This window comes from Cariama cristata, unplaced genomic scaffold, assembly GCF_000690535.1.
Source record: "Cariama cristata isolate BGI_N322 unplaced genomic scaffold, ASM69053v1 scaffold6442, whole genome shotgun sequence".
NCBI lineage: Eukaryota > Metazoa > Chordata > Aves > Cariamiformes > Cariamidae > Cariama > Cariama cristata.
In genome coordinates, this window is record NW_009604332.1 from 68,436 (window position 1) to 96,089 (window position 27,654).

Sequence of the window (27,654 nt, forward strand, 5' to 3'; positions counted from 1 at the left end):
TCAATCATCAAATAATTATTTTTGCATTTTTATACATACATGCCTTTGAAACATAACACATGCAGTCACTAATATGGGCTGCCCTAGGGAAGTTGTAAAGTTGCCTTTAAACACAGAAAAATACTATCTTGGGCATCCCAAACATGGTGAGAAAGAAGATGTCCTGGAAAGGACAGAACATGGACTGCCAAAACACCTGCTCAGCAGGCAGCTGTTTAGAGACAGCCCTGGGAGCCTGCCGAATTTACACTCCAGGTGCTTTAACACACAAACAGCTTTGGGGTTTTTACTTTCTTTTTACATTAAAAGACATTAGAAGGCATGTTAAAAATCACACGTCGCAAACAGTACTAAAAGAAAGAAATACTTTTCCTGGAAACCTTCGGCTTGAAGGAAGAGACACCCAGGTATCAGGTTCTTTCGGTGGATGTACCTAGCAGAAGTTATCCTAGGAGCGTTTGAAAGTATCTGTAAGATAAAGAAACATTACCTAAACAAACATCTCATAAAATGCAAACCCAGCTTAAGTGTTACCACCAGGGAGAAGGTTTCAGAGTCAGATTGTAAAGGTCGACCAAACCAAGTCCTACTGGAATCTATCCCGTATAAACTCCTAGGCAACATTTTCATTCTTCTTATTTCAGAAATAAGAAGAAAAACCATCCATTAGGTTTGTGGCTGACAGTAAGACGGAGACACACTGCTGCACATCCCTTAGCAACATTTTGTTGTCAAAATTGTCTTGGCAAACTAAAGAAATAGCCTAGAAAAACACAGCTATGTTCTATGAGGACAAATTTAACATATCACATAGGTATGATTAAGCAGCCGCACCATTTCAGTACAGGAAAAGAAAATCACTAGTTTGGGAGTTGTGCGGATATCGACGCAGTTAGAACAAATCACAAGCTGACCAAGAGTCACCAGTGTTTGCTGCTGATGAAAGTCTGAGTTTGTGCTTGCATACCAGGGGTATCAGCAGAAGAACAAGCTATGTAAGACACCTACCATGGTTTCATTTTCCTCACCTCCGGTAAGGACTTTGCCAGAGCATTAGGACAAGTCTTGGGTACCTCACCGCTAGAAAGCATTTCACTGAAAAGAGAACAACAGTCAATGATCCAGAAAACACCAAAAGGAAAGCTAAAATAGATTGGGGGTACCTGTTTTTTTAATAAGAAAGGCGGCAGGAACTTGGAAACCTTCATATACCCAAAAAAGCCTGATCCCAGGACAGAAAGCAGCCAGTCAGCACCCAGTAAGGGGAACAAGGCACCAGGATCGATGGCCTGGGAAAGGTGGGGAGCTGTAAGAGACACAAATATTTAACAGGCTTTACCCAAGCATCAGAGATGTTTCCCCTACCAGAACAATGATTAGATGGCCATCTCAGGCTTCTCTTAGTGCTGTGGTGTCTTAAGATTTGATGTTCTGATGAAGATCAGTCTTCTGGAAGTTGTAGGTGGTTTGGGTTTTCAGCTTTTTTTTGAAATCCAGTGATAACTTTGGATTTTTCTCATGGGGTAGCTCAGTAGTACAAATTCAGGGAAGACAGATACTCTAATTGCTGTCTTTATGGTTAATAACTTAGGCTTCAAATTCAAAGGCAATCCCCATTTCCTCTGTCACCTCTGTTTTCCATTGCTGTGTTACCTTGAATACCCAATGATGCTTTGGAATAAATTCTTCCCCTGCTCTTATCTGTATTTGTGAGAAATGATTCATTTAAATGAGCACAGAATTCACAAAGAACTAATACCACAGCCAAGCTGCAGCTTTATTTCACTAGCCCTTAAAACCCAGCAGACTCCAGATAATCTGTGCTATGTTCCATAGTTATTTTCCAGCATCTTTCATTCCCAATTCAGAAAAAAAAAATAAAAAGGATTCAAGTATTTAACATCAGATGGTGGCAAAAATGGCTTAATTTAGGAATTGCGTACGTATACAGAAAATTAGAGAAACCTTGCTTGAAAATATTTTCTCTTTTCTACATGGTCTGTGCATTGATTTCTCTTCTACTCTCAGACCAAGGAATTATGAATATTTCACATACCAGTATTTTCATACTGCACCTTCATACAACTTCTCAAGCATTTACAAAGCAGAACACATAACAGAAATAGCCCATTTGCATAAAAATACTTAAATATCTTTCTCCTGGTCCAAATGAGAAACAGGTGCTGCAGCACCCACAGAGGTCCCTGTAGCACTTGCTGTTGTCTCAGGAGCGCAGACTGCTCTTTCCCCTGCTCATGAATTTGAGCTTTCTGAAAATTGCTTTGTAAATGGATTCTGACCTGTTCCTTACAGTAATTTAAGCAGAACAAAGCCAGAAATGCAGACCAAGAGCTCTGTTCCTGTCCTGACTCTAGCACCATTTCCATGTGCTCCAACAGAGCCAGCTGGGGCTTGAAACACATCTGGCTTCGGAGGAACCAAAAACTCCATCCATGCCTTGGCTGGAACCACCAACTTCTGCTTGGGTTTGGCCGAGAGCTTGACGGGGGTCTACTTCAGACTTCACTGCAATTTAACCTTACCTCACAAGTATGACCTGTGATGGTTTAGGGTGAGATTTGTACCTCCTAAAAGTTGGCTAATGTGTACATGAATGGCTCCCTGGGGAAGTTTCAGTGACACTTGCGTGCACAATTTTGTTCCTTCAAGGAACTTATACTTGCACCTCTAAGGTAACTCTTATTTAATACCAGGCATCCTAACTGCTGAATTATTTTTCTTTGCTCCCTTGCCCATAATTATTTTCCTGGACTGGACTATAAGAGACTGTACATTAAAATGAACCCCTTGCCCCAACCACGATACCTTCAATTGGCACATTGACTTTTAATTTTTAAATTACCATCCAAGTAACATCATCTTGGGCAGTGTGAAGGTTTTCATATTTGATTTATTCCACATGATTTCTAGGCAACATTTTCTGCACATTTATCTCCTCCCTCTCACAGTGCTTATTTTGTTACCTGCATAAACCAAAGGTAGCAGAGGCAAAACACAGATACCGTGTAAAAAAGACAAACTAATACAGGAGGGCACATTGGGGGTTATTTGCATCTCTACAATTTGAGCTTTAATATTCACAGCACGACTCAGCCAGACAGGACCCGATAGCTGGCTGCTGGGCGCTGCATCAGGGCCAGGCTGTACCAACACTGCATCTGTGGGAAGGCTGCCAGCCCAAGCCTGTCACGGCCGAGATGTTCAGACTCTCGCACTGAACGCTTTTCATTTCCATCTACGAATATAAACCACAAGAAGTCACATGGAATCACTTGTCTCAACAATAAATGCTGAGGTGCCTTCCAGAACCCAATCAAGCAGACGCAACACTATTTAGCGAGAGTTCTTACTTTGCAGTTCAAAAGATATCTCAGAGATAAATTCCCTCTTATGTTTAAGAGCTGAGTAGCTATTAAGTGGGAGTGTTTCCATTTATATTTTTCTAACTCTAGCTCAAAGCTTAAGCAAGTCAGGCATCTACCAGTCTGAAGCCAGTGGGATTTCAGGTCTGTCTTGCAGAGTTTTGGGTTTTGTTCATTTATTTTTAAGATAAGTGAAGAGCCTAACTGCAATCTTAGATACATAAATACCTTTTGGTACTTATCTCTGAGAAGTTTCCTCCTAAAATAATTCAACATCCCTAATAGAAGGAAAACCATATGCTTAATCATATAGAAAATGTGAACATTAACACATTGTTATTGCAACATTTTTCTTATATGCTAGACTTTTGGTAATGGCTTGTAAAATAGTAGGTTTTAAAGCCTCATGCTTTTCACAGGATTTTTTTTCCTATCTTAATTTTCAAGCTAGATTCAGCATCTGTATTTTGGGGGATCTAGTGCATCTTCTTAGGTGGTTCCCAACTTGTGTTCCAGAGCTGTAGAGGAGCGGGTTCAGTTTCAGTGGCATAACTATCAAGAGAAACTTCAGCACTTTGAACTCCTGCGCTTTAAGTGCTCCTCAGTCATGGCACATTCGAGCAAACATACTGACTTCCCTTTGGCAAAGGCGGTGCGTGGGGTATTCGCAGTAGGCTGTTCACATCAAACAGTAGTCTCTGTTTTTTTAACAGTTCGGCTATGAAGATGCTGGCGTATCATACTCTTCTCTTTTAGGTACCTGAGATGAAGAAAGAGAGAATTCAAGTAAGTAACAGAATCGTGCAAAAATTCAAACCCAAATACTAATATGCTAGTTGGATGACTAGAAAAATCTTGTAATGAATGCTTTTCTGATAGAAAATGGCAGTTGTTATTTATTTTTTTTCCCTTTACATTTCCTGACCACTTCAATTTAGAGTGATTATCAGACAGTCATTTGATAACAGATCCACAGCTGGTATAGCCTCTCATTGCTTTTGACCTCAGGACTCATATGTTCAGAAATACCAGTGCATTCCTAACTTGTACCTGTTGTGCATTTTGAGCTACCATCAGAAGAACTCATGCCATTTATCAGAAGTGAAGATTTAAAGGGACATTAAGACTTTGGCAGTAATCTAGCTTAAGAGCTATGCTGCCTAAATAGTACCACCCTACGTACTGCGTTTTACTTTCCCAGGAAATACACAGCAGCAAGTAGAAACTGAGGAACTAGTCCAAGGCTCAGAAGACAAATGAAGTAAACAGAAGTGACCCCGAGGGTACAAATTTTCTTAAAAGATGCCACCACATGTATGTAGTCAGTACTTATTCTGGAATCTCTAACAGCAACAGGTCATCTGGGTACACAGGATATAGAAGGGATTGTAAATCCCACCAAGTTTCACTTAAGGAGTCACAACACAGTATTCTAACTGCACTCTGTTACATAAATGCATTCAGCTCTTCAGCCAACCCATCATTGTAAATATTCTTCCGGACTCAAAGTGACCCTGCTTGTTGTACTTCTATTTACCTTGCAATCGTCTGCTGAATCGCCTGTTCTTCTTCTTCATTTATTCTGTGCAGAATCGATTCCAAAAAGGGAAGATGAAATTGAATATACTGAGCAACCTGTCAAGAAGATGACAAGAAATGCATATTAGGAACTATACTAACTGGGAAATATACTGTGAATTATTAGAACTCATGATATACATACATCACTGCTAATCTCTTCCACATCCCTGTCCATGAGAAAAAACTTGGCAATCTTCTCCGAGGGCCCCTGCAAGAGCCTGTGCAGTAAGGGAATGTCTCCACTCCTCAGCTGCTTCTTTTCTGGGATTTACAAGAGATGTCATGATGCACAGAACATACAGCAGTGTCTCTAGATACCCCATGCATTCAGTAGTCTCTTTTCTTGACAAAGATCCTATATTTGACTGATGTTAGGTATCTAATAATTGTGTAAGTCTCTAATATATATTTGCAGGAACATGTGGCACTGAACTCATACTATGAATTTTGAAAGAAATTGGTAGATGCAACACAAAGAAGTTGCAGTTTAGCAGCCAAGTAAGCATTTAAGAGACTAATCCAAGGCCCATCAGCTTGCACCATGACTCCCTAAAACAAAACCTACTTCATAATTTTCAAACATCATTTCAACTTCGTATTTTTACATTTAAGGTATACGCCCATCAGTTCTCTCTGCCATTCTTCCAGGTATTCCTTTTAGTAGGGATCAAATTTCCTTTTTCCTGAAGAAACACAGTAGACTCTGTTGCAGAAGTAAACATTTTCCATTGAAAAATGAGTACTCGTAACTAGGCACCTGTGATCCAGGACTACTATCCAAAACTGTCCATTAAAATACCCCGTAACACCACCAGCGGGAGCCTGGCATCCCACCACTGCAGCGTGGCTGCGCAGAACAAGAGTTAGAGCAGAAGAACATCTTAAACATGGCCTCTAAATGCAGGAAAAAAAAAGGCCTGTTTAGCTGAGCCAACCATACTAGCAGCATGCTGAAAGCACCCCAAACACAGTTACTCCAGCTTTCCTCTCCATCAGAGGACCACACATCTCTATGGGGTCTCCCGAAGAGCCAAAACACCACACTGCACCCACGCTGTCCAAACAGGGCGAGATGCCTGTGCTGAATCCTGTCGCTCCAAGTTAAGTGGTCCACACACACGCACAGAGAATAATTAATTAGAGATGAAGTGATCACGCAGCCGTGTCTGGCTTACCTCCGGATGCGTGGATAATATAAAGTGCAAATTCATGTGGGCTGTTTTCTATCTGTTAAACACAAACAAAAAAGTCTATTCAGACTGACTGATTCACTTTCCTAGCATTTCACTGTCAGCAGATATCCTCTGTGCTTCTCAACTCAGATGTTTAGATCAAAGTTTGACACTGGGATCCTGTCTGTTGAAAAGTTAAAAGATACTGGATTTGGATAAGACCAAAAGCTACGCTGCCATCTTTATTGTCCCTGTACCCCACTACCTCACAATTGCTTACATGGCCCAAATCAGCAACATGCCCTCCTAGACAACACCAGATCTTTCCAGTCTTGTTTCCTTGGAGCATCCTTAACTACTTCATACAACTTTCTTTTCAGGTGACCTGCAGACTTGCCAAGGGTATTACCATGTGATCTCTTCCTATCCACTTGCCTCCACAACCACATTCAGAAAACAGCAGTCCTTTTGAACACTTATTTTTCAACTTACTCTCTACAACTTTACAGCCTGCTCTGTAATTCCATTCCTTACGTTACTATTCATAGAAGTCAACTTCTTTTAGTATTACACTATTGGGTCTTACTGACTGTATGAAGTAATTCTGCAATAGCAAAATCTCTAGATAAGTTAAACGGAGAATTAACAAAGATCGTACACTAAGAAGCTACGTAGAATGAAGACATTGGAGAAACATACAGCACCAGTGGTAAGCATATTTCTGACCAGGAATAATCATGTTAATGGCAGATGGTACCAAAGAAACTCTAAGTACTTTCAGACTGTCTAGCCCTGATCCTGCACGCTAGTTTTAACTCTGACTTTCTGGGGCTTTCTATGTGCCTGGATCTAACAGAATGATTCTCCCAGACGCTCAGACTAAAAGAGAATTCCCTCCTGTTTTAAGCAAAACACAACTGCTAGGGCCCGTCACTAGAGGGGAGCAGGGCCATGTGCATCGAACAAACAGCCTTTATCCATGCCGGGAAGCATGGGAGCGCAGCAGCGGCTTTCCCTCCTGCGCACACTTTATAGGGAAGCGGTTCTGGAGTTCGTCCTTCGCTGTACGCTGTACACCCAGCATAACTTTTCTAGACTCTAACAGTCGTGAAACATTTATAAAATAAAGCCAACCCATTCCCCGTGTGGGTTTTTTTAACCTGCTCTATTCCCTGCCTATTCCCCTCCCAGCGAAGCCCTGCCTTTCGCACAGCACTGTGTCACGGGCTGGAGTTAACATTTCTAGAACACAGCTGCACTTGCTTCTGCAAACACAATGAGTTACCTTAAACTTTCGAAGCAATTGTTCTATTACTTGTCTTGTTCTCATCTGGCTGTTTATTCTTATTTTCGTTTCTGATCCAAAAGCTGGAGTAAAAACTGACGTCTAGGAACAAAAACAGCAGGAAAAGGGCACGAGCATGAGGACTGCCTTACTCGAAAGGATCCAAGGCTGGGACAAAGGCAGCTGTCAGGTACGCTGCCGTTGTCATGAAGGAAAGGGTGGGCAGTGTCCTCAGGAGAGCACGCTGGTACACAGGACCGCTGCGGACCCCCACCATGCGGTGGTCACACACACCTAACACCCACCTTGCGGGGCAGACCCCAAGGCTGAGCCTGGCCAGGCAGGGGGGCAGTGGGGAAGCCGAGGAGTCCAGAAGCTTGCTGGACATGTTTATCTGTCTCCATCCCCAACCTCAGGTGATGAAAGACAAGCATTAACATTCGTACCTCGTAGTTGTAGAAGTGGCCATTAATTGAAAACTTGTGAGTTTCTACTTCTGTCCTCGCTATTGTGGGGAACTTGGTCCTCTTCTGCACAGCCGCAGCGTGGCCGACAGCCCTGGGCAGGGTAGCACAGTCATGTTCCTGCTCGCTCTTGGACTTCAGAGTGCGGCTTTTGTAACATGAATAACCTGGACAAAATGAGACTGCATCAGCATATTGTACAGCTGCTCTCCCTCCTTGCCAGCACCCCCACAGGAAGGAGGCTCTTGGTGGGGGGATTTTTTTATTATTTCTTTTAAAATTCTTTTAGATGAGTGGTGGGAGTGGGGTTGAAGCAAGGCATAGGCATATGATGAAGAGCAGTAAGCTGTCTGCAGTGGCCACAGGTTGCTATTTTGTTCACTTCTTGGGAATTATTTCTTTGGTGAAAGCACAGCCTGTTCGCACTGGCTGTTTGAAAAGTTATCTGCACAGCAACGCTGCCGCTACCCAGTCACCGGTCAGTGTTTCACCAGCATGTAACAGATGCCAAGCAGAGACAGAAAAAGATTTCCCTTTACTGGTAGGGAAGGCCGAACATGTCAAGTTATTTTTGCGCTGTCACAGAGCAAAGAATTTTTAGTGAACGTAAGAGCACCAACACTAACTTTTCTCAAGGTCTGGCCTTTCTTCAGTAGATTTCGATGTCTCCCCACTAATACGATGTAGGTCATCAAATTCTCCCCAGCGTGTCATTCCCCTGAAATACCAAACATTTCTAGTTGATTATTCCTCATTAACCCAGTGATTTCAATTTATCCTGTAGCCAGGCTTCATGTAATACATTCCTATCCCTGTTCAGACTTTTACAGAACACAACTACAGACCTCAATGCAGTCTGTGAAGCCAGTAATTTTAGTTCATGTCGTAATAAAACTAGTTAATAAGATGTGGTATGACTAGGGATCCCAGATGTAAGACAATCCTATTTAGAGCCTGTTGAACATTGACCACAATGTCCCTTAAATAATTTGCAGTAATTCTTTACCTATTTTAGAGCAATGCCCTGGATTAATCACATGTAGGATACCAGGTAGGCACACAGAAAACACACATATTGTGGTTTAAATAGTCACAGGACACATTATGTCTGTTATACAGACAGGGACATGAAAGATTAAATTACCATACTAGCCCCTCATGCTATCCAAACCAGTTCTGTACGACAGCAGGGAATTCAATCCAGCCCTTTTTAAACCCCAACTTTCTTTATGCCAATATTCCCCTAATTCACTGCATAAACTCTCTAGCAGAAAGTCTTGCGGCCAGTTACTGCTTTGACTGAGAATACACCAATTTGTAGGAAAATATTAAAAATTCATTTCCTATATATATTCAAAACAATATTCAACTAACTCCAACGAACATGCCCAATGACAATCCCAGTTGTGTTCCATACATTTAAAAAGTTCATTTAAGATCAAACAGCCGAGCTGCTCTACATACCTTAAAGCATGTCCGGGCAGCTTCACATTTCTGTGATCATGAATTAGTATTTACTTTAAGATTCAGATCTCCACCAGTCATAAGTTTAAGAAATAAAAGGCAAAGCATAACTTTAACTGCCAGACCAGTCCCTATCCTACAGGCCACACGCACCCCATACCAGTAGACCTGGTGGTCAAAGTAAACGAAGGGAACCAGGTTTGCCTTGGACTCGAGTTCTTTGTGGTCACTCCTGTCTGGCTACGACCCTCAATTCCAACAGCAAGAGAGAGGAGGAAGACTGTCCCTGACTTTACTGGAAGTCCACAGCTGCAATGATGGTAGAATTAAATCCACAATTCAAACATGCACCACAGGCAATCTAAGACAATGGATAATTAAGAAAACGAGTTCTGAAATACAGAACTTATCAGGGAGTCACTCAGGTAAACATTGGCGCAGCCTCCATGTTACACACTACCCAGCTTCAGCTTATCAGCTACAATTCAAAATTCACCAACCAAGGCTTGGGAAATAGTGTTTAAAACAGAAAGAAGAAATACTCTAGGAACCTACATCAGTTTTTAAAAGATGTGGCAAGCCTAGCAGGAGTCAGATCAGCACAATGCACTCTGATGTGAAATGTCACAGGCAGCAGCCTGAAGGAGCAGCTGATCTGTGTCTATCTCTAAGAGGCTTTAACAGCAGACTTTGCACGGACAAAGCCAGTAGTCGTTCCCTGGCTTGAACTTTGCCCTGAGAAGCAATGGTTTCATACCTGAAGTACCTGGGAAGGTAACCCGCAATAGAGGTTCACTTAGCCCTAACCTACCAGTTTTTTGCTTCATGCTGTAGAATGTGCACCGACATGAGGTCTTTCAGGGGCTACCAAGGTTATTAGGTGTACATGCATATGGGGGGGGGCATTTGTAAATTTTTATATACACAAATTTCTCAGTACTTGCATGGGAATAGTCAGCATAGACAAGAGCAGCCTCCTCCACCTTCTCAACTCTTCTTAAGTGAAAAGCCAGACAAAGATGCTCCAAGGATGCACCTTTCTGCCCAGAAGCAGCTATTGAAAGACCACATCAGTCAGAGTACTGCTGTGCCTGCAACCAGCACAGCCTTTGGGGAATCTGGGATATACCACCAGCCATATCCATTGGAGTCACCTACATGAGCTGCCTTGAAATACTACCCTGCCTCCTTCTGATGGAAGTGAATACATTACCTTTTACTGGGGAACAAACCCACATTCTCTGTTGACTTCAGGGTTACAAAAGAGGGTATCTGCTTCTCATCCTGAATTTTTAATCGGATAGGATGTCGGACTCCCCAAAATATTGACAAGATTCCTTCAATAAATGGTTTGCTTCCTTCTTGCTGGAAAAAGAGAATGAGGACTGCATAATAATCAAGTAATCATAATCAATTTCCCCTCAAAGTAACAGGAATACGATGAAATATCCGAGGCTGACACAGCCCTGGAACGAGACACCTAGAGAGGCTGTGTAATCTCCGTACTTAAGATATTTCCAAAACAGCTAGCTAAAGCTGCAGCTAACCTGATCTCGTGTCAACATTGCTTTGACTTTGACCAGGAGGATTTCCAACCAACATGTCCATAATTCCATACAATTACAAGTCAAATCCTATTTGTTCTACTCAGATGACTAGTTCTTCTGAAACCAGGGTGCTAAGAAGGTGGTAAAGGGGAAGAACAACTGCTGGTAAAAGAGGAAGAAGTGGTTAATGAAATCATCCTTGTTGACGCAAAGTACCACACCAGTCCAAAACCTGTTATCGGTCCCCATTCTTGCTGACATAGAACACTGTCACTGCAGAATGAGCTGGGACAGAAAAGTGAGGGCTGCCCATTTTCAGGTCATTTTTGCCCAGAATTGCTCTAATGTCCTTTTGGGTCTTGATATCAGCAAAACAGAAATGCAGCTTGTGAAGGAGAAGGAAGTTCAGACCTCTAAACCAGGGACTCTGTGGTATCAGACACGATTCACAATTTCATCCATCCTTCAGCTCCACAGGCCCTTCTGGTCTCCACAGAGGATGGATGCGCTCCTGGGGCTCCGCTCACAAGCATTTTCTCTACACTAACGGTTCACATTCAAGGAGAGAGCGGCACTCTCTCCTTAATGCAAGTGACAGCAGCCCTGCCATTACACACCGTGGGTTCAAGCTGAAGAGGTGGGGGGGAAAACATACCCCACAAATCCTTGCAGTACTACTCCCTCCCAGCTTACAAGACAAGACTTGGGAGGTCAACCCAAAGAATGATTTCCTGTGATACCCTAAGGAATGGCATGCAAGGAGATCACACTGTTAGAAATCTGAAATCTGAAACTCCCACTACTCTGAACACACAACAGGCATCTGACACTGTTCAGTGTAGCCAAACTAAACATCAGCGCTCATTAGCGCTTTTCCTACTATTACATTGTGCTTTTTGTATTATTTTTACATAGATCCTTACCTGATTATGTGACAGCTGCAGATTTTCTTGATCAGAATAGTAAGAGTTGTAAGTCTTCAGAAGAGAACTGAGCTGCTCTCTAGAATAAAAGACCATAATGAAAAGAATAATTTTTTTTAACATCTGTTACTGTAAAATCCAGGTGCTAAGTGGCTGGGTAACACCCCGTAACTGTGTTACCCGCTGTATCTTTGTGCAGGTTTGTTAATGATTAATACATCATTTTCCAGGAGTAAAATTTTGTCAGGGTACTGGGTTGCTTACAAGTTGCTTCTTTAAAGACCTGATACACAGAGGAAATTAGTCACGGTCTGATGTGATGTTAATAATATTGCCCCAGAATAACTTGTACTTTGGACTTCTGTTATAGTCACGAGAGGAAAGCAAACAGGAACAACACTCCCATGTACTAACGTGGCAGATTATTTTAGTTAGGTTACAATTTGTTTTTCCCTCATGATGGTTTCCATTGAGGTTTTATATTTTTTCAGATACTCTTATTTCAAAAGATCTAAAGTGTGCCTAGACAAAAACATTTCAGTTCCCTTCTGCTTGAAGCATATAAATCTTTGCTCGGAGGAGAAAGGATGGAGATGCAGAGAACCTCTGCCAATAAGCAAGGATTATAAGCCTGCCCATCATCTCGGATTTCAAACAGAAATTCACAACACAATTTAAAAAAGCAGCATAACATTCTGCTTTGAAAACACTGTGTTGAGGCAGGAAGGCAATGTGAGGCACACTGGTGCTAATAATATTTAAAACTTAGTATTTCAGAACCATCATTGGAGGTAACTGTACCTGTCTCTGTCCCTGATAAACTCACAACACTGCAGGAGAAGAGAGTTTCAGAAAACATTCCAAAATAACCAAATTATAGCCACAGCCGCCTCCTTCTCCCTTTGGTAACTTTGTCTGGACAGGACAAACTTTAGCTACTGGACTTTAACTACGTGATTTCCAAACCTCCTGGGAAATTTCAGCAGCAAGTGGGCTGCTGGACCCTCCGAGCCCCTGAGCAGCCTGTGGTTGCACAGACAGGACTCCCGCGCATCCCGGGCGGGTTACAGGCACGGCGCAGGGCAACGCCAGCTCTCTGCCAACAGCCACTGCAAACCCCGCTCCCACCTGAGCTAACGGCACTGGGGCTACCGACAGCCTGTGTCGCCGACGCTGCCCATACAGCCCTTGGAAACCAGCAAGAAGCAATAAATGCCACGTCGCACAAAGACAGGCTGGGGGATGATTGCTTTGGCACCAGCACTATGGAAAAGCACCCGTGGTTACCGCTAAGCAGTTGCTGATCCCAAGTCGGCAGTGCCATGCTGAAATAACTGTAAGAAGTAACCACCATACAAGGAGATACACATGGGAATACCCTCTTCAGAGCAAGGCTGCTTGAGTTACAGCTCAAGGGCGAATTTGGTCGAAGTACTGTGCCACCTTAGCACTACTTTTGGAGGAGGATACACACCAAGTTGACAAAGTCCAAAGAAGAGCAGGGGGAGTGATAAGTGACATGAACCATGAAGACAAAAAGCAAGTTGCAGCTCAGGCTAAGGAGGACCAAGAAAAAAAAAAAAAGACAGAATTAAGTGATATGTGTTTCAGGACCATCAAGAATGAAATGCTCTTCCCCACACCAATTAAAGAGCAAAGATTATTTAGACTGTAATTCAAGAAAGCAGTTCACACCAGCAGACGTAATTACGCATGGGAAACAATTGCACAGAAGCATATGAATGCTTCCTCACGGACAATCTTTAAGCATCAAATGAAATGACTGACAATCAAGATGGTTTAATGTACTGCCTTCCAGTGGCGAGTGAAGACACCAAGTTTGTTTCCAAATAGTGTCTATTATTTCCTGTTTTTCTGTAGTATGAGATATAACAACTGAACCACATGCAAAACAGGCAGCATTTGCAAACTTCTCACAGTAAGTTCCACAGGCATCTACTGAAACTATTCGAGTCTCATGTATGATCAGAAATGCTGTTACGACTCCTACACCGATTTTAAGTAAAAAAAACCCACCAAACCACAAACCAAAACAAAAAACCCACCCTCAAACCAAAAATTGACTTCTAGCACCGTCACTGAAAAACCAGTCACACATGGGAATGACGCTCAGTAGAAATTACATTTTAGTATTTTAACAGTCAGAGTTCACCAAGAACAACAAAGAACTAACATTGGAGGTGCAGGAATATATGGACCAAAACTATATGCAAAGTATTACCCACCACCTTCTGTGAGATACATTTAGATAGGAACTTTACAGTACAGCCTTGGGGCATTAAAAACACCAGCATGAATAGTTTGAGCAGAATTAACCTTTGCTTTCCTGTAACAGACACAACACACCCATGTCCCAGAACACAAGGACAGTATCAGTGGTGACAGTGGCACTCTTATCAGAGATGGCAAAGCTAAGAGTGATCTCCCCCCTAGGAATAGGATTGGCTTGCCCATCACTGCAAAGTAGTTTAGAAAGATATTTTCAGGGGTGAAGTGAATATTATTTCATAGCATCTCTCTCTGATCAGGTTGTGACTCAATTTGCTCAAACTGACTCTTTAAATGGCTGCACAGTTGATTGTGTAAACGTAAAAAATAAAAAAAGAAGCAGTGTTGCTCAGGGGGTCTCACCTTAGATGTTAAGAAACGCCAAGAAATCAGTGCAAGAGAATAGGAGAAGGATCGATTACACAAAGAAATACAAATAATTTTGGTTGGAAACTGCTGCATATGATTTTAAGAGTACCAATTAGACAACAAAAGTATCTTCTCCTAGGACTGTCGTAGTCTTACTCCAGCAGCGTATGATTTTAAGAATACCAATTAGACAACAAAAGTATCTTCTAGGACTGTCGTAGTCTTACTCCAGCAGCCTACATCCTCTTCTGTGTCTATGACATACGTGCACTTTCTCCAACCTCAACCTCCCCTCTCTACCACATATCCGAGAGCTCAAAGCTGGTGCCTCACGCAGGAGTGGGTTTCTCAGTCACCTCCTACCATTCGTACATACCCAAAGCACCTGCACAACAACGCTGAACAGAACTGCATCATGCTGCGAGTCTCTCCACGGGATACAGACCTGCAGCACCTGCTTGCTCCCTCAGGGTGAGGCGGGCAGACATCTGACATCGCGTCAAAGCAACACACCCGTGTGGGACTGATGGACACGGCTGCTCGAGAGCCTGACATCGCGACTGGGCAGTGGGAACCTGACCTTCCCCAGCCTTGGCGGCTGACACGCTGGGGAGGGGAGTGGAGGCAGCAGGGAGGCCAGCTAATGTCTATATGCTGTGCGTGGGGCAGAGGGGCAAGTGAAAAGCTTTCCCTGGCATACCCATCCCTCCCTTACTGCACTTCATAAACTGGACTTGGCAGTGTCCCGTTGCTTGGTGAGCCTTTTCCTGTGGTGAGAAGGGAAAAGATAAACAGGGCTTTTACTCAGCAGGTAACATTAGGACAAGGGCTGCACCACTAAGCTCAACAAGGTTAACTGCATTCCCATCTAACACTGCGGATGTAAATTATTTACTTTGTTAACCTACTCCAACTCCCTCAGAAATATTTTGAGGCGGCTTTGTCAGAGTACTGGGGTCCAAAACAGCATTTTCAACATTTACTTCAAGTCACATTACTCTCAAACCGTAGTATACAGGCAGTGAAAGCCTTTCTGTTACGGGTTCTTTGTGTCTCATGAGCTATGAGGGACTGCATTCAGGTTATCCCACCACGAGGTGAAGTTTTAATAGACATAGATATGAATCAGGTACAAGCAAAATTTGGATCATGCTGGCTAAAGGCAAGCAAGATAAGCACATCTTCTGCTCATACACAGGCAAAATCCGGATGCACTGTGAGATTAACATGCAAGTAAGAGATACATAGCTTTGTTTGATGTAGGTTGCCATAGACCTGCTGATCCTGCTTGTGAGGTGCTTAAAACATAAGTCTTTTTATACTTTGAAGCCTAATACCTTTGGCAATCACTTTATTGACAGCTGCTATTTTGCAAGCTTTTTCCAGGTAGAAAGTTGGGGAGATCAGTTCCCTGAGGACAGGTTAGGAATAAATACGGACTTGGGTCACACTGAGGCCCATCTATTACTCTCAGTCTGTGTTGGCTGCAAAAGCAAATAAAATCATAGGCTAAAAGCACTAAGTGAGGTGGTAAGGGTTATCTCTGAGGCAGATTCCATTTCTCAGAGCAAGCTCTGAAGATTTTTACTTTGTTTCTTGCCTTGTCTAGAAAAAACTTTCCATTAATTTCCCCAGAAGTTTGCACAAATACATCTTTCAGATTTCAGTCCTGCCTTAGTGCAACCAACAGTGACAAACCACACAAGCAATCAGAAAAAGCCCCGAGGGTGAGATTTAACAGCAGCTCACACTGACTTGTTTGTCCTTATGTAGTGGAGACATTAGAAAAGAAAAATCTTTCTTTACTTTTTAGCCCCAGAAAGGAATAATACATGCACCAGTCTACTAGTTCCAGAACGAGTCTTATTTTAACACATCTTTACAAAGGCACGAAGACTGCCCCAACCAAGAGGCAGATGGTCATCTCTTCAGTTACACTGCCAGAAAACCAGAGGCTCTGTTCTGTTGCAAGACTGTTCCTCATAGCACAGCTTTGCGGCAGCAGCCAAATGCAGCCATTAATGGAAGCCAAAGTTAAGTAACTGGTAGAACAACTTAGAGACAAAGCCAAAAAAGGTAACATTTACTGCAGATTCATCACTTTCTTAGTAATGAAGGCAGGACACAAGCGAGCTCTAAGGTCAAGTGCCCTGGTGGTAAACCACAACAGAGTCCAGATTGAAATGCTTGAAATGCTAACCCCGGACAATTCACCTGTGTCCTCTTCTCCTGAGCTCTACGCATTTATCCATGGATATTTATGGCAGTTATGCTTAAAGACACAATAGTTCAGCCAGCCAAATAATCCCATATGCCTTGGTCAGCCTTTTGATCCAGCCATTGTGCAATTCCCAAACAGCAGGCTTGCCACATCAGCAAGATTTGCATGACACAACTGGAAGAGGAGTAACGCAACAGCAGATTGAAGGTATAGATGAGGAACAATAGTCTGGAAATTGCATTGAAGGCAAGCTTGAGTGCATATGGAATATTTTTTTGATCCTTGAAGCACTTATTTGTTTTTCCACAAGGCAAAGAAACTTGAACAGTACTTTAAGTCATGACTGTAATGCAGAAGGGTCTTCACCAGGTTCCACGTCTCACCACTTGAACAGGAAAATATACAGGGGAATAAAAACCCAGAGACATTGGTTCATCTAGTACGTTTCCAAATGCTTTTGTATGCCAAGTATATGAAAGTTCACACAGATTAATTACCTCTGACACAAAAGCACTATGTCCCAAATTAGCAGCAGTGTGAAGGAACAAGGCTTTAGGAGAAGGGGAGAGATGCATTTATTGCCTCTGTGCTTTGGGCAGAGCTCCAACACCCTTCCTTAAAAAGGGAGAAATCAACAGCACTGCTCATGCCACATATAAAAGTCCCAGGATTCAGATGGAAATACCTATGGCAGTGTGAAAAACTCTATCACAGGTTCCATCCCTGGGAGCATTTACAGTTAGCTTCTTCCCATAGCAAGATCAAGGGAGATGGAAATGAAGCGAGAAAAAGAGCCCTCTCTTCCAGCTCCTGCGCTCTCGCCAACAAGGGAAAAATTAATCCCCTAAAAAGAGGATGGAGCTATACGCAAGGCAGCTCAGGGTTTATGGCAGCATTAGGAAAAATCCCTACCAGTCATATTTAACTGTGGAAAAACATCCCACAAAATACAGTTTGAGTGCAATTCCAAGCTTTTTACAAGTAGGTTAAAGAACCACTTTCACTCACCAGAGAATAGAGCTGGCAGCCTTATGGGTCTTTCTGCAAAGAAAGCCGCCTGCCATCTGGGGCTACAGACCAAAGCCCATGCCTTAAACAAGTAAAGCTCAAGTGAAACACTGGAGCTCATGTTCAGTCCCAATAGATTTCAAAGACAGGAAGGTCTTCTCCCCTAACTTGGAATTTTGTTTCAGTATCCTCTAAAAGTGCTCTTCTACTTCATGAAGAAAATCCACAGACCAAAAGCTTTAATGCTCTGTTCTTGGAAATCCAAACAAAGGACAACTTGTTTCTGTAGACACTTCACAGAAAGCAAGTTGTAGGAATTACTGCTGCTACAGGCTCAGCTCTCTACAGGATCCTCTGTTAATGAGTAAATATGGAGCAGCTTGAAAGCAAGCAGCTAAGTCATTAAATTGTTTTGGTTGTTTGGTGTTTGGTTTTTTTTAAAAAAAAATGTACCTGGTTATGAACTTCTCCTCATTGATGGAAACAGAGGGCAGGTGGTGTGCTTTCATAGTCACTTTCTTCATTTACTCACAAGAGATGAATCTAAACAAAAGGTTAAAAAAATTATTATATCCACTAATGCCACTAAGACAGACTAAATAGTGAACACAATAACGGGAAACCTTAGTTTCCCAAGTGAAACAGACTCGGACACTCAAGTTAAGGGTTAACTGTACCATATTTTCACTACTTTGTACTTAACTTTAATACCAAAACATTTCCCACCCCTAGTAAAAAAAGCCATAAGCCATTCCCACCAAGTACATCACAGTATCTTAAATCCCAAGTACTACATACGCCAGGACTTTCTCAAGTAGTTTTAGGACTACTTTACAACTCCATGACTATGCTTCACTTGTTAGTAGACTTAGACTGCAACCCATTTACTGGTTAGGATTCATTTGTTAATTATGGCTAGAGCATCGCCCAGGGTCACCAAAAAAAGTGACTCAGCAAACCACCCTTAACCAGGTTCATAAAACTAGACGAGAGAAGAAGTGTTGATCATTGGCAGTGTCCTGCAGCACACAAAGAAAGCAGGTGAGATATTAAAGAGGGAACAAGGCTATAATTAAAGCAATGTAGCAATATAATTTACAGATCTCCATGTAGTGATTCCAGCACATTGTGTAGGCAATAAGCCAGACCCATGAGACTCCAACAACGCATTCTTCAATAAGGCTAATTATGGAGTCGGCTGCTTTCATTTCCCCTCAGGTACGAGAAGAAAAGGCAGGCTGAGGAATGTAACTGAAGAGACTCAGAGGCTTAAGACTGACAACTGATATTGCACTGAAATAAACTTAGTCTCAGCCCAAGAAGTGGCATCACACAGATGGGGGCATAGGGGGAAGCGAATTCCATGCAAAGCAGTGAAGCCTCCAAAGACTACATTGAAAGTTGATTATTCCACTTCTCTTTCTCTCTTATTTGGGCATGATGACAGAGAAATTTGCCTAACAGCACTCGATGTTCGTTCTCCTGTATGCCATGAGACTGACTAGAATCTGATTTCAAACGGCATGGGATGGAGCCTGGTCAAAGACATCCGAAAAGCAGCTTATTGTCTACAGTACTAATGACAAGCAGCTCTCAGAAAATCAATTTAGAAAAGAAATTCAAGCTTGAAAAGATCATGGCTAGCTAAAGAATAAGCACCTAGCTTCCACGCAAATGATCCTACACTATGGAGCTGCTTTTTTAGAAGAAGTTACATGAAGTTTCCATAGTCCTAGATTAATGGCTTCTAAAAAAAAAAAAATGGATAAATGAGAAGTTTTGCATCAAAGTACATTATCCTCACCTTACAAAACATGTAGGAATTTATTTCACAACCTCTAGAGTGCACTACCAGAATGACCTTCATGCAAGCAGCTGGAGTTTCTAACAGTGCTTGATCAGTAGCTCACTGCAAAGATCAGAAGAATCCCACATATCCACTATCCTTTGGGTGACATCCATCAAGGCAAAAACATACCTGGAAGCCAAGTAAGCCCAGGGACTTCTGTACAGACTGGAGTTTGTATATAAGGAAGAGACTGCTGTACACCAGTATAATTGTGTTGTTTCTCTGCCTCTGAAATAAGCTTAGTAACCATTGGCCACACCTTGAAGCCTGATTTTATGTGATTTACTAATACTTCTAACTGAATCAATTGCCTATGCCAGTGTAATTTCAAAACAATTTTGAAAGATGCAGAGGAGTTTATGTACATTGGCACTTGAATAACTGGATGTACACTTAAGTTTCCTCCCATCTGTCAGGAAGCAACATGTTAAGAAGAACGGATAGCCAAGTCACCACAATTAAACATAGAGCAGTGACTCTAGCAAGCTCTAGCACCACTTCATAGGTCATGGTTGCATTCTTTTCAATAGAATTTGACCTTAAAATTATTCGTGTGAAAGAAAAAGCTGATCTCCGCAGATCGAGAGAAGTGATCTTTATACACACACAAAGAGATTATCACTGCTACACAGTGCATGGTTCTTACTAAATTATTTGCCTCAAAAACCTTGAGCGTATCTTAAATCAGCTGGATGCCATTAAAATGCTGACAGTGAAACAAAGCAGAAGAGTAGCTGGTGATGGGAACAACTGTTCACCAACGCCTCCCCCTTTTCTCTCCCTCACTGCCCAGTTAGCCCAAAGACTGGCCTTTTCTTCTATAGCTGGCACAGAAGCACAAAAAATGCTTATGACATTTTCCTCAGTTACATGACCAACTCTTCTTATCAGGCTTCTACAACAGATTTCCACACTTCCACCTCACCCTACAGATAAAACACTTCTCCATGTATCCCTGCCGTAGGCACGTTTTGGCTACACACATCTTGCAGCCGTTATTTTTAGTTAACCCTGAAACCTGTGGGTTGAGAACATGCAGTGACTTTCCCAACACCACTATCTGACACCACAAATGACAGTATATTTACTCTGGTGCTCCATAAATCCACAAAGCTGTCGCATTTTTTATCACCTCATGGTATTTTGTTGTTTTCCATGTTACTTCCCTGTAGTTCTTTTGATGAAGCATATAGAAGTGAAATGTGTTTTTTCCATGGTTCCCTTTGATTTGAACCCACCAAAACATGCTAATTTTCCAGCTCTTTCAACAATACATGGTTGTGGCCATCTATTCAAAGCTGTCTCCTGACTTGCTTGGGGTCAGACAGGAGTCTTCATCATTATGTTAAACTGGACTAGAATGACACAGTTCCCTCAGATAGGTAAGACCTTGAAAGTGGGACCTTGGCTGGACTAACCTCCTGCCCTGCAACTTTAAGAAGAAATTTAATGCTCCGAGGAAGTTTCACTGAAGCCTAAAATACTTTTGCAAGGAAAGAAAAGAAACAAAAAAAAATGAGAAGTAGGGCAGATGCAAAATGAGCAACTCTAGAGGAAGACTGCAACTACTGGAAAAGTCTAGGAGATGGAAAGGGAAAAAAAGGCCACTGCAGAGTCCCAAAGCTGCAAGAGGATCAACAGTCACATCACAGCACAAGATAAATCTCACAAAGGTACCAAACTTTACTTTTCTGTAAGATTTGTATCTTACCTGAAATGTTGGGTTTTTTTCCAAGAAAAAGTCAAAATGTTAGTGGAGAGGCAGACGAGAGGACTTGTTTAAATTCGATCACTGTACTTAATAAAATTATTTGCTTAAAGGGGCAGCACAGGGACAGGACAGTGGAGGAATGACAAAGCAAAGGTAAGAGCAAACGGCCACACAGATTTTTACACAAGGATAAAAGGAGGCAACTGTAGAGGAGGGCTGGAAGGAGAGGGACACCTGATGTCCAAGGTTGAGCCAAGCAGGAGCAGCAAAGCAGCATTTTAATTTGTATCCAACAGCCTGGATGCGCTTTCTGGCACATCCATATATTAAGACAGGGACTGCAGAGTGAGCTGTGCGCTACACAGAACTCCTATCAGTGTTAAGGAAACTTAAAAAACCAAACCTCCCTGAAGATTTCTAGGTATTTTGACCCAGTGCTTCCCAAAGCTGCTCCAAAACCACAGGAACTCAGGATGGAGTGAACATTCTCAGTTTCTTGTATAGAAACTGCAAGGCTCAGCTGCCTATTAACTTAGCTATTAACAACAGCTACATCCAATGCTTTGTACAGCACAAAGAGCTCTGCGCTGTAGGCACAATAGCGCATATACCCAAGTCACTTCCTAAACCCAGAAGTGTCCGGTATTCAGCAAAATTTTGGACCATTATCTGTTTCTAAAAACATGAGTTTAGGATTTATTCACATACATAAGAAATTCAGTATCAGCAGAATAATTTTACTAGTCTTTACCTAGTCACACAGTCTAGTTCTATGAGCCTTGATGTTGTGGGTTGTTTGTTTTGTTTTTTTTTTTTTTCCAGTTAGATGTCCTCAGCACCAAAGCAAAGCTCTAATCAAAAGAAAGTACTTATTCCAAACACTTGCATTTTCTCCATTAAAAATATGGGTTTTTTTCTTTGTCTTGCAGGCTTTTTTACACTTTTTAAAAAATTAAATGCGACATTCCAGCTCAGTAACAGCACTGCCTGAACACCAAACACAGCGTAACCCCTCTGCTCAGGCAGGTTCAGAACGGGCTTTGATTACTGAAACCAAAAGGACGCTGGTATTTATCTGTGAATAGGGCCCCTTAACTTTCCGAGTGGTGAGGGAAGACATACACAAGCTCCCTCCCTTCACCCAATGATGATAGAGCAGGGCTTGCACCAAATCTATTTCAAACACTAAGTAGCCCATTATTATGAAGAGAAGTTACTTTCTGTTTCAGGTCACTCAGGAAAGGTAGCTTTTAACCGCCAAAAAGAACAGACAAGGTCACCAATATAACCTTTTAAATCACACCAGCAACTGAATGAAGGGCAGCCGAGGGTTATGCCCACGTACACGCCAAGCAGCAGCACTACCTATTATCTGCCCGTTTTAATCACAACTCTGACTCACACAAGCCACCTCAAGATTTAGCAACTTCTTTGACGAGAATTTCTGACCGAACGTTTCTCCTTCCCTCCGGCACCCTAACAACTCAAAAGGAATTTGGCTGGAGTTCTGGGTGGCTGCGAAGGATCTCTCTTTCTACTGACACTGCAGGTTACACAGCAAGCAGAAGAGCTCCAGCTTTACATCTCACTTACCTGCGCACACGATCAGAGGAGGAGAAGCAGAGAAGCACCTTTCACTGAGCCCGGGAAGAGGCATGACAGCATCGCCCTGGCTGACAGCTACCTCTGCTGCTTCATGGAACCCACAGAGCTGTTAATTACTATTTTCCTTAACGAACTGGGAGTGCTGGAAACCCAGGACACTCCCCGCACCCGGGTGCATGTCGGGAATATTTACCTACCCACTTTCCTTCCTCCGAGGGCTGACAGGAGCGCTCCCTTAGTCATGGTTACACCTACGGGGAGGCTCCAGTTAACACTTTAATCACTAACTTTATAATGAGAGGCAACCTGCTGACTCTTAGTAATCGTTTGCTGACGAGGCGCACTCTGAAACATCCTGTGCTGAAAGCGCTGTCATCCTTTAACCTCTTGACGTATCTGTTTCCTAACCCATAGGATAAAGTCATTTTTCCTTCTCCAGATATATGCCAATCTTCAGTGCAATAACCAATACAATGGCATCATGCCCAAGTATAGATATATGGATTTATAGCATTATGACAGAAATTGTGACAACACAGCTTGATCACTTACTCACACACACCTGCATAATCAATGTTTTGCTTAACTGTATAATAGCTATATATATTACTTACTCAGCAAGAGTTCTGTCTGTAAGAGAGAATGCATTGCTGCTTAGCTTAATTGCTCAGCAGCTAATCATATAAGCAGATGTTTAAGCTGTAAAAAAAATACTTGAGCCAACACATACCTTCCAAGTCCCTACTGTTTGCCCATCACAAAATCAAGCCTAAAACTGGAAATTATTGGGCCACAGAGAGAACAGCATGGAAAACACTGAGCCTGAATTTGCTTTCATATCCATCTTATTGCATTGCGATTTATATCAAGTTACTTCTGCTTTATATAATTTTATGTTAGGGAGAGGCAGAACAGACCCATAAATACTTGATTCCTGATCGCATCATTATCCTCTGTTGTACTTCTCTCAAGAGCTACACTCACTGCTGTACACACAACACAACATACTTGATAACTGGGATTGCAGTTTATGCTGCAGTTTCTAGCTCTGCACCTGAAAAATATTTAAATCAGGATTTCATTGATATATATGACATCGGGAAGTCTCTCAAAGCACAGGAAGGAGTCAACATACAAGATTTTTTTGCTCAATTCACAACAGCATAGGAGCTCCTTGCTGCACTGGGCTGGGAGCTTCACCAAGCTCATCCTCTGGAACTGCTCCATCTCTTCTGTAATTGTTTAACACAAACCCATACAACTTCTCAACTTGTTTAAAACCAGAGGTTTGATTTTTGCCTGTCACAGCTGCAGACACTTCAGCACTCTGCCTGATGCTCTTGGATCAGAGCGCAAGCACAGCCTAGCACCTTCAAGTCTCTAAACCAAGATAATGTCAAATCTATCTGTTTGACAAGCGTGGCATCCCACTAGGCACTTTCATCGCGAAGCTGCTGGGTACCAGGAGGTATCTGAGTATTTTTAGAACTGAGGACCAGATTATTAGCTTACAACAGGGTAAAGTGATGTTAACCCTTCAGTGTAACTCAAACTTCACACTGACTCCCAAATTTTAAGGTTTTGTTTGTTTTTCAGGAATAGCTTTAAGTTTATAGGTAAGTTTTGAAAACTCAATGCTTAAATTACTCAGACCCATGAGAAGATGTCTAAGAAGTAGTACAGCAAAGCAGTGAAAAAACCTGATTGTAATGAAGGACTGTAATTCTCACTTCCAGTTAAACCAGGTGTGTTGATTTTTACATTGGCTTCACGAACATGGCTCAGATTTGTTTCTAGTTTTCACTCTCACACTTGAACTACTCCTACCAATGGCCTAGTTCTGATCCGATCTGAGGCATACAAATACCTGATAAGTACTTCGTGGAGACTGGTCCTTGCAAACCAGGAACAGGTATCACATGGAGGCTGAGGTGGGGGGAGTGTGTGGGAAAAGTCTTTAGGGCCACATAGCAGGGATCAGTTCACTGTAAATGCCAAGAAAGAGAATTCTTCTATTCCTTTCATAGGACAGTAAGTAATCAATGCACAGAGAGCATTATTTTTTCATCTTTCGTAACAAACATAGTTTATATGTCCCAGAAATCTAAGAACAAGCCACAGCTCTGTTATACCATGTCATCCCTTAAACGCAAGGGTAACCATGATTTCTTCAGAACAGGCAGGGAATGTGACGATTCTTTGGTCTTTAAAGGCTGTGCTACATTTCTGGCTCGTTGCATGATTAATATTCAAATAATTTAAAGTTAATAAATAATTGGAAGTTGGAGTTCAGCTGTTCAATAACTTGGCCTCAAATCATTAACAAACAGACTGCTAAAGCTAGAAGAACATCTCAAATGGAAAAAACGAAGAGATTCCTGTTCAATTTTTGTAGTACACAAGCATAATAAGCAGGCTGGCCAAAGGCAGAGCCTCCACTGACAAGATCTGAAACTAACATAAACCAAGTGATCGGTTCTTTCCTTTATATTACAAACACTACCAGGAGGATTGCACTGATAATAGCAACAAATCAAGGCATTTAAAACAACTGGATTCGCCCTGCAAAGCATCACCCATTCTCTAGTAAGACTATTTTCTGTCATCACACCGAAGTGCCAACAGCAATACTTGTGTGCCAGGACACGTTTTGCAGACACAACTGATAAGCACAAGAGACAGAAACTAGGAAACAGATGATTAGCTCAGATAATTAAGTATGCAACACACATATCCACCTCAATGCCTTATAGTCTATTATGGGCCATAATCCCTCACACACACCATTTGCAAATTGGGGGCGGGGGGGCACAAGTTTTTAAGGAATAGAAAAGAAGCATAGCTGACATTTGCAGCAGCACATGTGCTAAAGGCTATTATTTTTGACATCATTGAAAGAGCTGGAACCTCCCAAGTACTGACGTTTGCCTGTACGGAAAACAGCTTACAGATCTCACTGTGTTTATCCTCATGAGCCACTGTTAGAGGGGCAGGTCTTAGCAAAGCACCCGAAACACCATTAGTCATGCATCATGGCTTAGCATTGATTATGTACACCCATTAAGTCATCCATTTGATATTCTAGAACTTTATAAAGCCATACAAGGATTTTCATTGCCTGGAGCTACAAAATGCTGTAAAGGGCAGAACCAGAAGGAACCGCCCTGTCTAAAAGGGCTACAGTCATACAGCTTCTCACTGCTGTTAGAGCTCAACCAGGAGTGAAATCCCAACCTCACCACACCCAGCCAACCTACCCAGCACTTATAACTGCTCCACACTCAAGGTTTCCAGACGTGGATTTTCCTCAAATCCAAGGTTTTCCATAAAAGTTCACTTCCTCAGATTTCTTTCTACGTGTCACTCCATATCTGTGCTCTTCTGTCTTCAAGACACCAAGTCCCTGGCCTGTCTTTCTTTTGAGAGCCACAGTCAAGACCCCCCACCCCAAGAAACATCCTCTACCCTTCCTCCTGTTTGCAATGTAGGATCCTTTTATGCCCAGGTCACTCCTCTGTAATGGTCAATTGAGGGTCATGTGATCGTAGCACTTGACTCCCATTTGCAATATGCTAATGATGTTTCTTTAATTACTGCTTTCTTAAGGCAATTGAGTAATGTGGACTGTCTCCTATTTTCCATTCCTGTTAAAAATATCAGTCCAGTACTCTCCACAAATGGTCATACTAGATCTAAACTAGAGTTTTGGGGAAGCTTCAGGTCTTAATTCTGACTTGAAGCTATTACCATCATTCCTGTGAAGGCATACCCACCTGCTACAGTTGGAACTGCCCTTGCAAAACAACAGTTATTTCTTCTGTTACTTCTTGCCTTTAGATTGTGTACTAATGGGATGATTCAATTTGCAAAGTGTTGTACGACTATTTGAGAGGGGACAATTATTGTGCCCAAATTTTCCCCATTCTCCTCATCCTAGGCTATCCCAAATCATAAAGCAAACTTCAGCAATAACCCTAATTCCAAGATATTTTCCATCACAGACATACGTATGCAAGTCTGTATTTTCTCCATGAACTCAGTGAAGAAACGAGAAATGTCTTGGCTCCACTAAAGATCAGTCCTGGAGTCACATTGTAAATACACGCACCTTATACGAAAAAGTCTCCCAGTCTCTCTGAGCCTCTCTGAGTTTAATTTCTAGTGACTACAATGCAAATCAGACATTGTTTTCTTGACTCTGCTGCAGTACATGGCACTGTGTAACGAAACGATGAAATATCTTCAGCATACCATCTGCAGCGCTGTCCTAAGCCCGGCTGAACATGCCTGCATGATACTGAACTCAAGGGGGTCTGGGAGGCTGTTTACTGTCATGGGGTCAGTGTTAGCTACCCTACCAGTCAGACTTTCAAAGACAATATCTTTTTTCCTCAGAATTTCATCTTCTGAAGATTTACACATTTCCAGATCCTGAGATGCTCTGAGCACACGCAAGTCTCTGGCAAATTTCGGAGAAGAGCTCAGCAGCAAATTTTTTGTGTGTGTGTCAACTGCAAGATATATTTGAAAAAAAAGTCTGAAGTAAACCGCACTTCAGGAGTGTCACTGTTACATACTGTACTGCCAAAATGCCTTTAAAGGTCCCTTCCAACCCAAGCTGTTCTATGATTCTATGAATCTACTACTACACTAAGATAAATATCCCTGCTTCATAGCAATTGATGCTGAGTCATAATTATGAAGCAAAAACCTTCTAATGTTAAATTAGCTTTATGCTAGGCTGGATATGGGCTAAAGAGCACCCATGTAAATACTTTGCCAT

At 42.1% G+C, this 27,654-nt stretch overlaps 1 protein-coding gene across 1 annotated transcript; it reads right to left on the reverse strand.

The window, feature by feature from the left end:
* Nucleotides 1-4,067: 4,067 nt before the first annotated feature.
* RASSF6 (Ras association (RalGDS/AF-6) domain family member 6) lies at nucleotides 4,068-23,084 on the reverse strand. Its single transcript, XM_009695544.1, has 11 exons — nucleotides 22,910-23,084; nucleotides 18,160-18,249; nucleotides 11,820-11,898; nucleotides 10,563-10,714; nucleotides 8,512-8,603; nucleotides 7,868-8,052; nucleotides 7,422-7,523; nucleotides 6,140-6,191; nucleotides 5,107-5,225; nucleotides 4,921-5,018; nucleotides 4,068-4,143 (listed from the first exon to the last, which is right to left on the reverse strand). The coding sequence occupies exons 2-11, from the start codon at nucleotides 18,228-18,230 to the stop codon at nucleotides 4,068-4,070; spliced, it is 1,026 nt and encodes a 341-aa protein (XP_009693846.1). The 5' UTR covers nucleotides 18,231-18,249; nucleotides 22,910-23,084.
* Nucleotides 23,085-27,654: the final 4,570 nt, after the last annotated feature.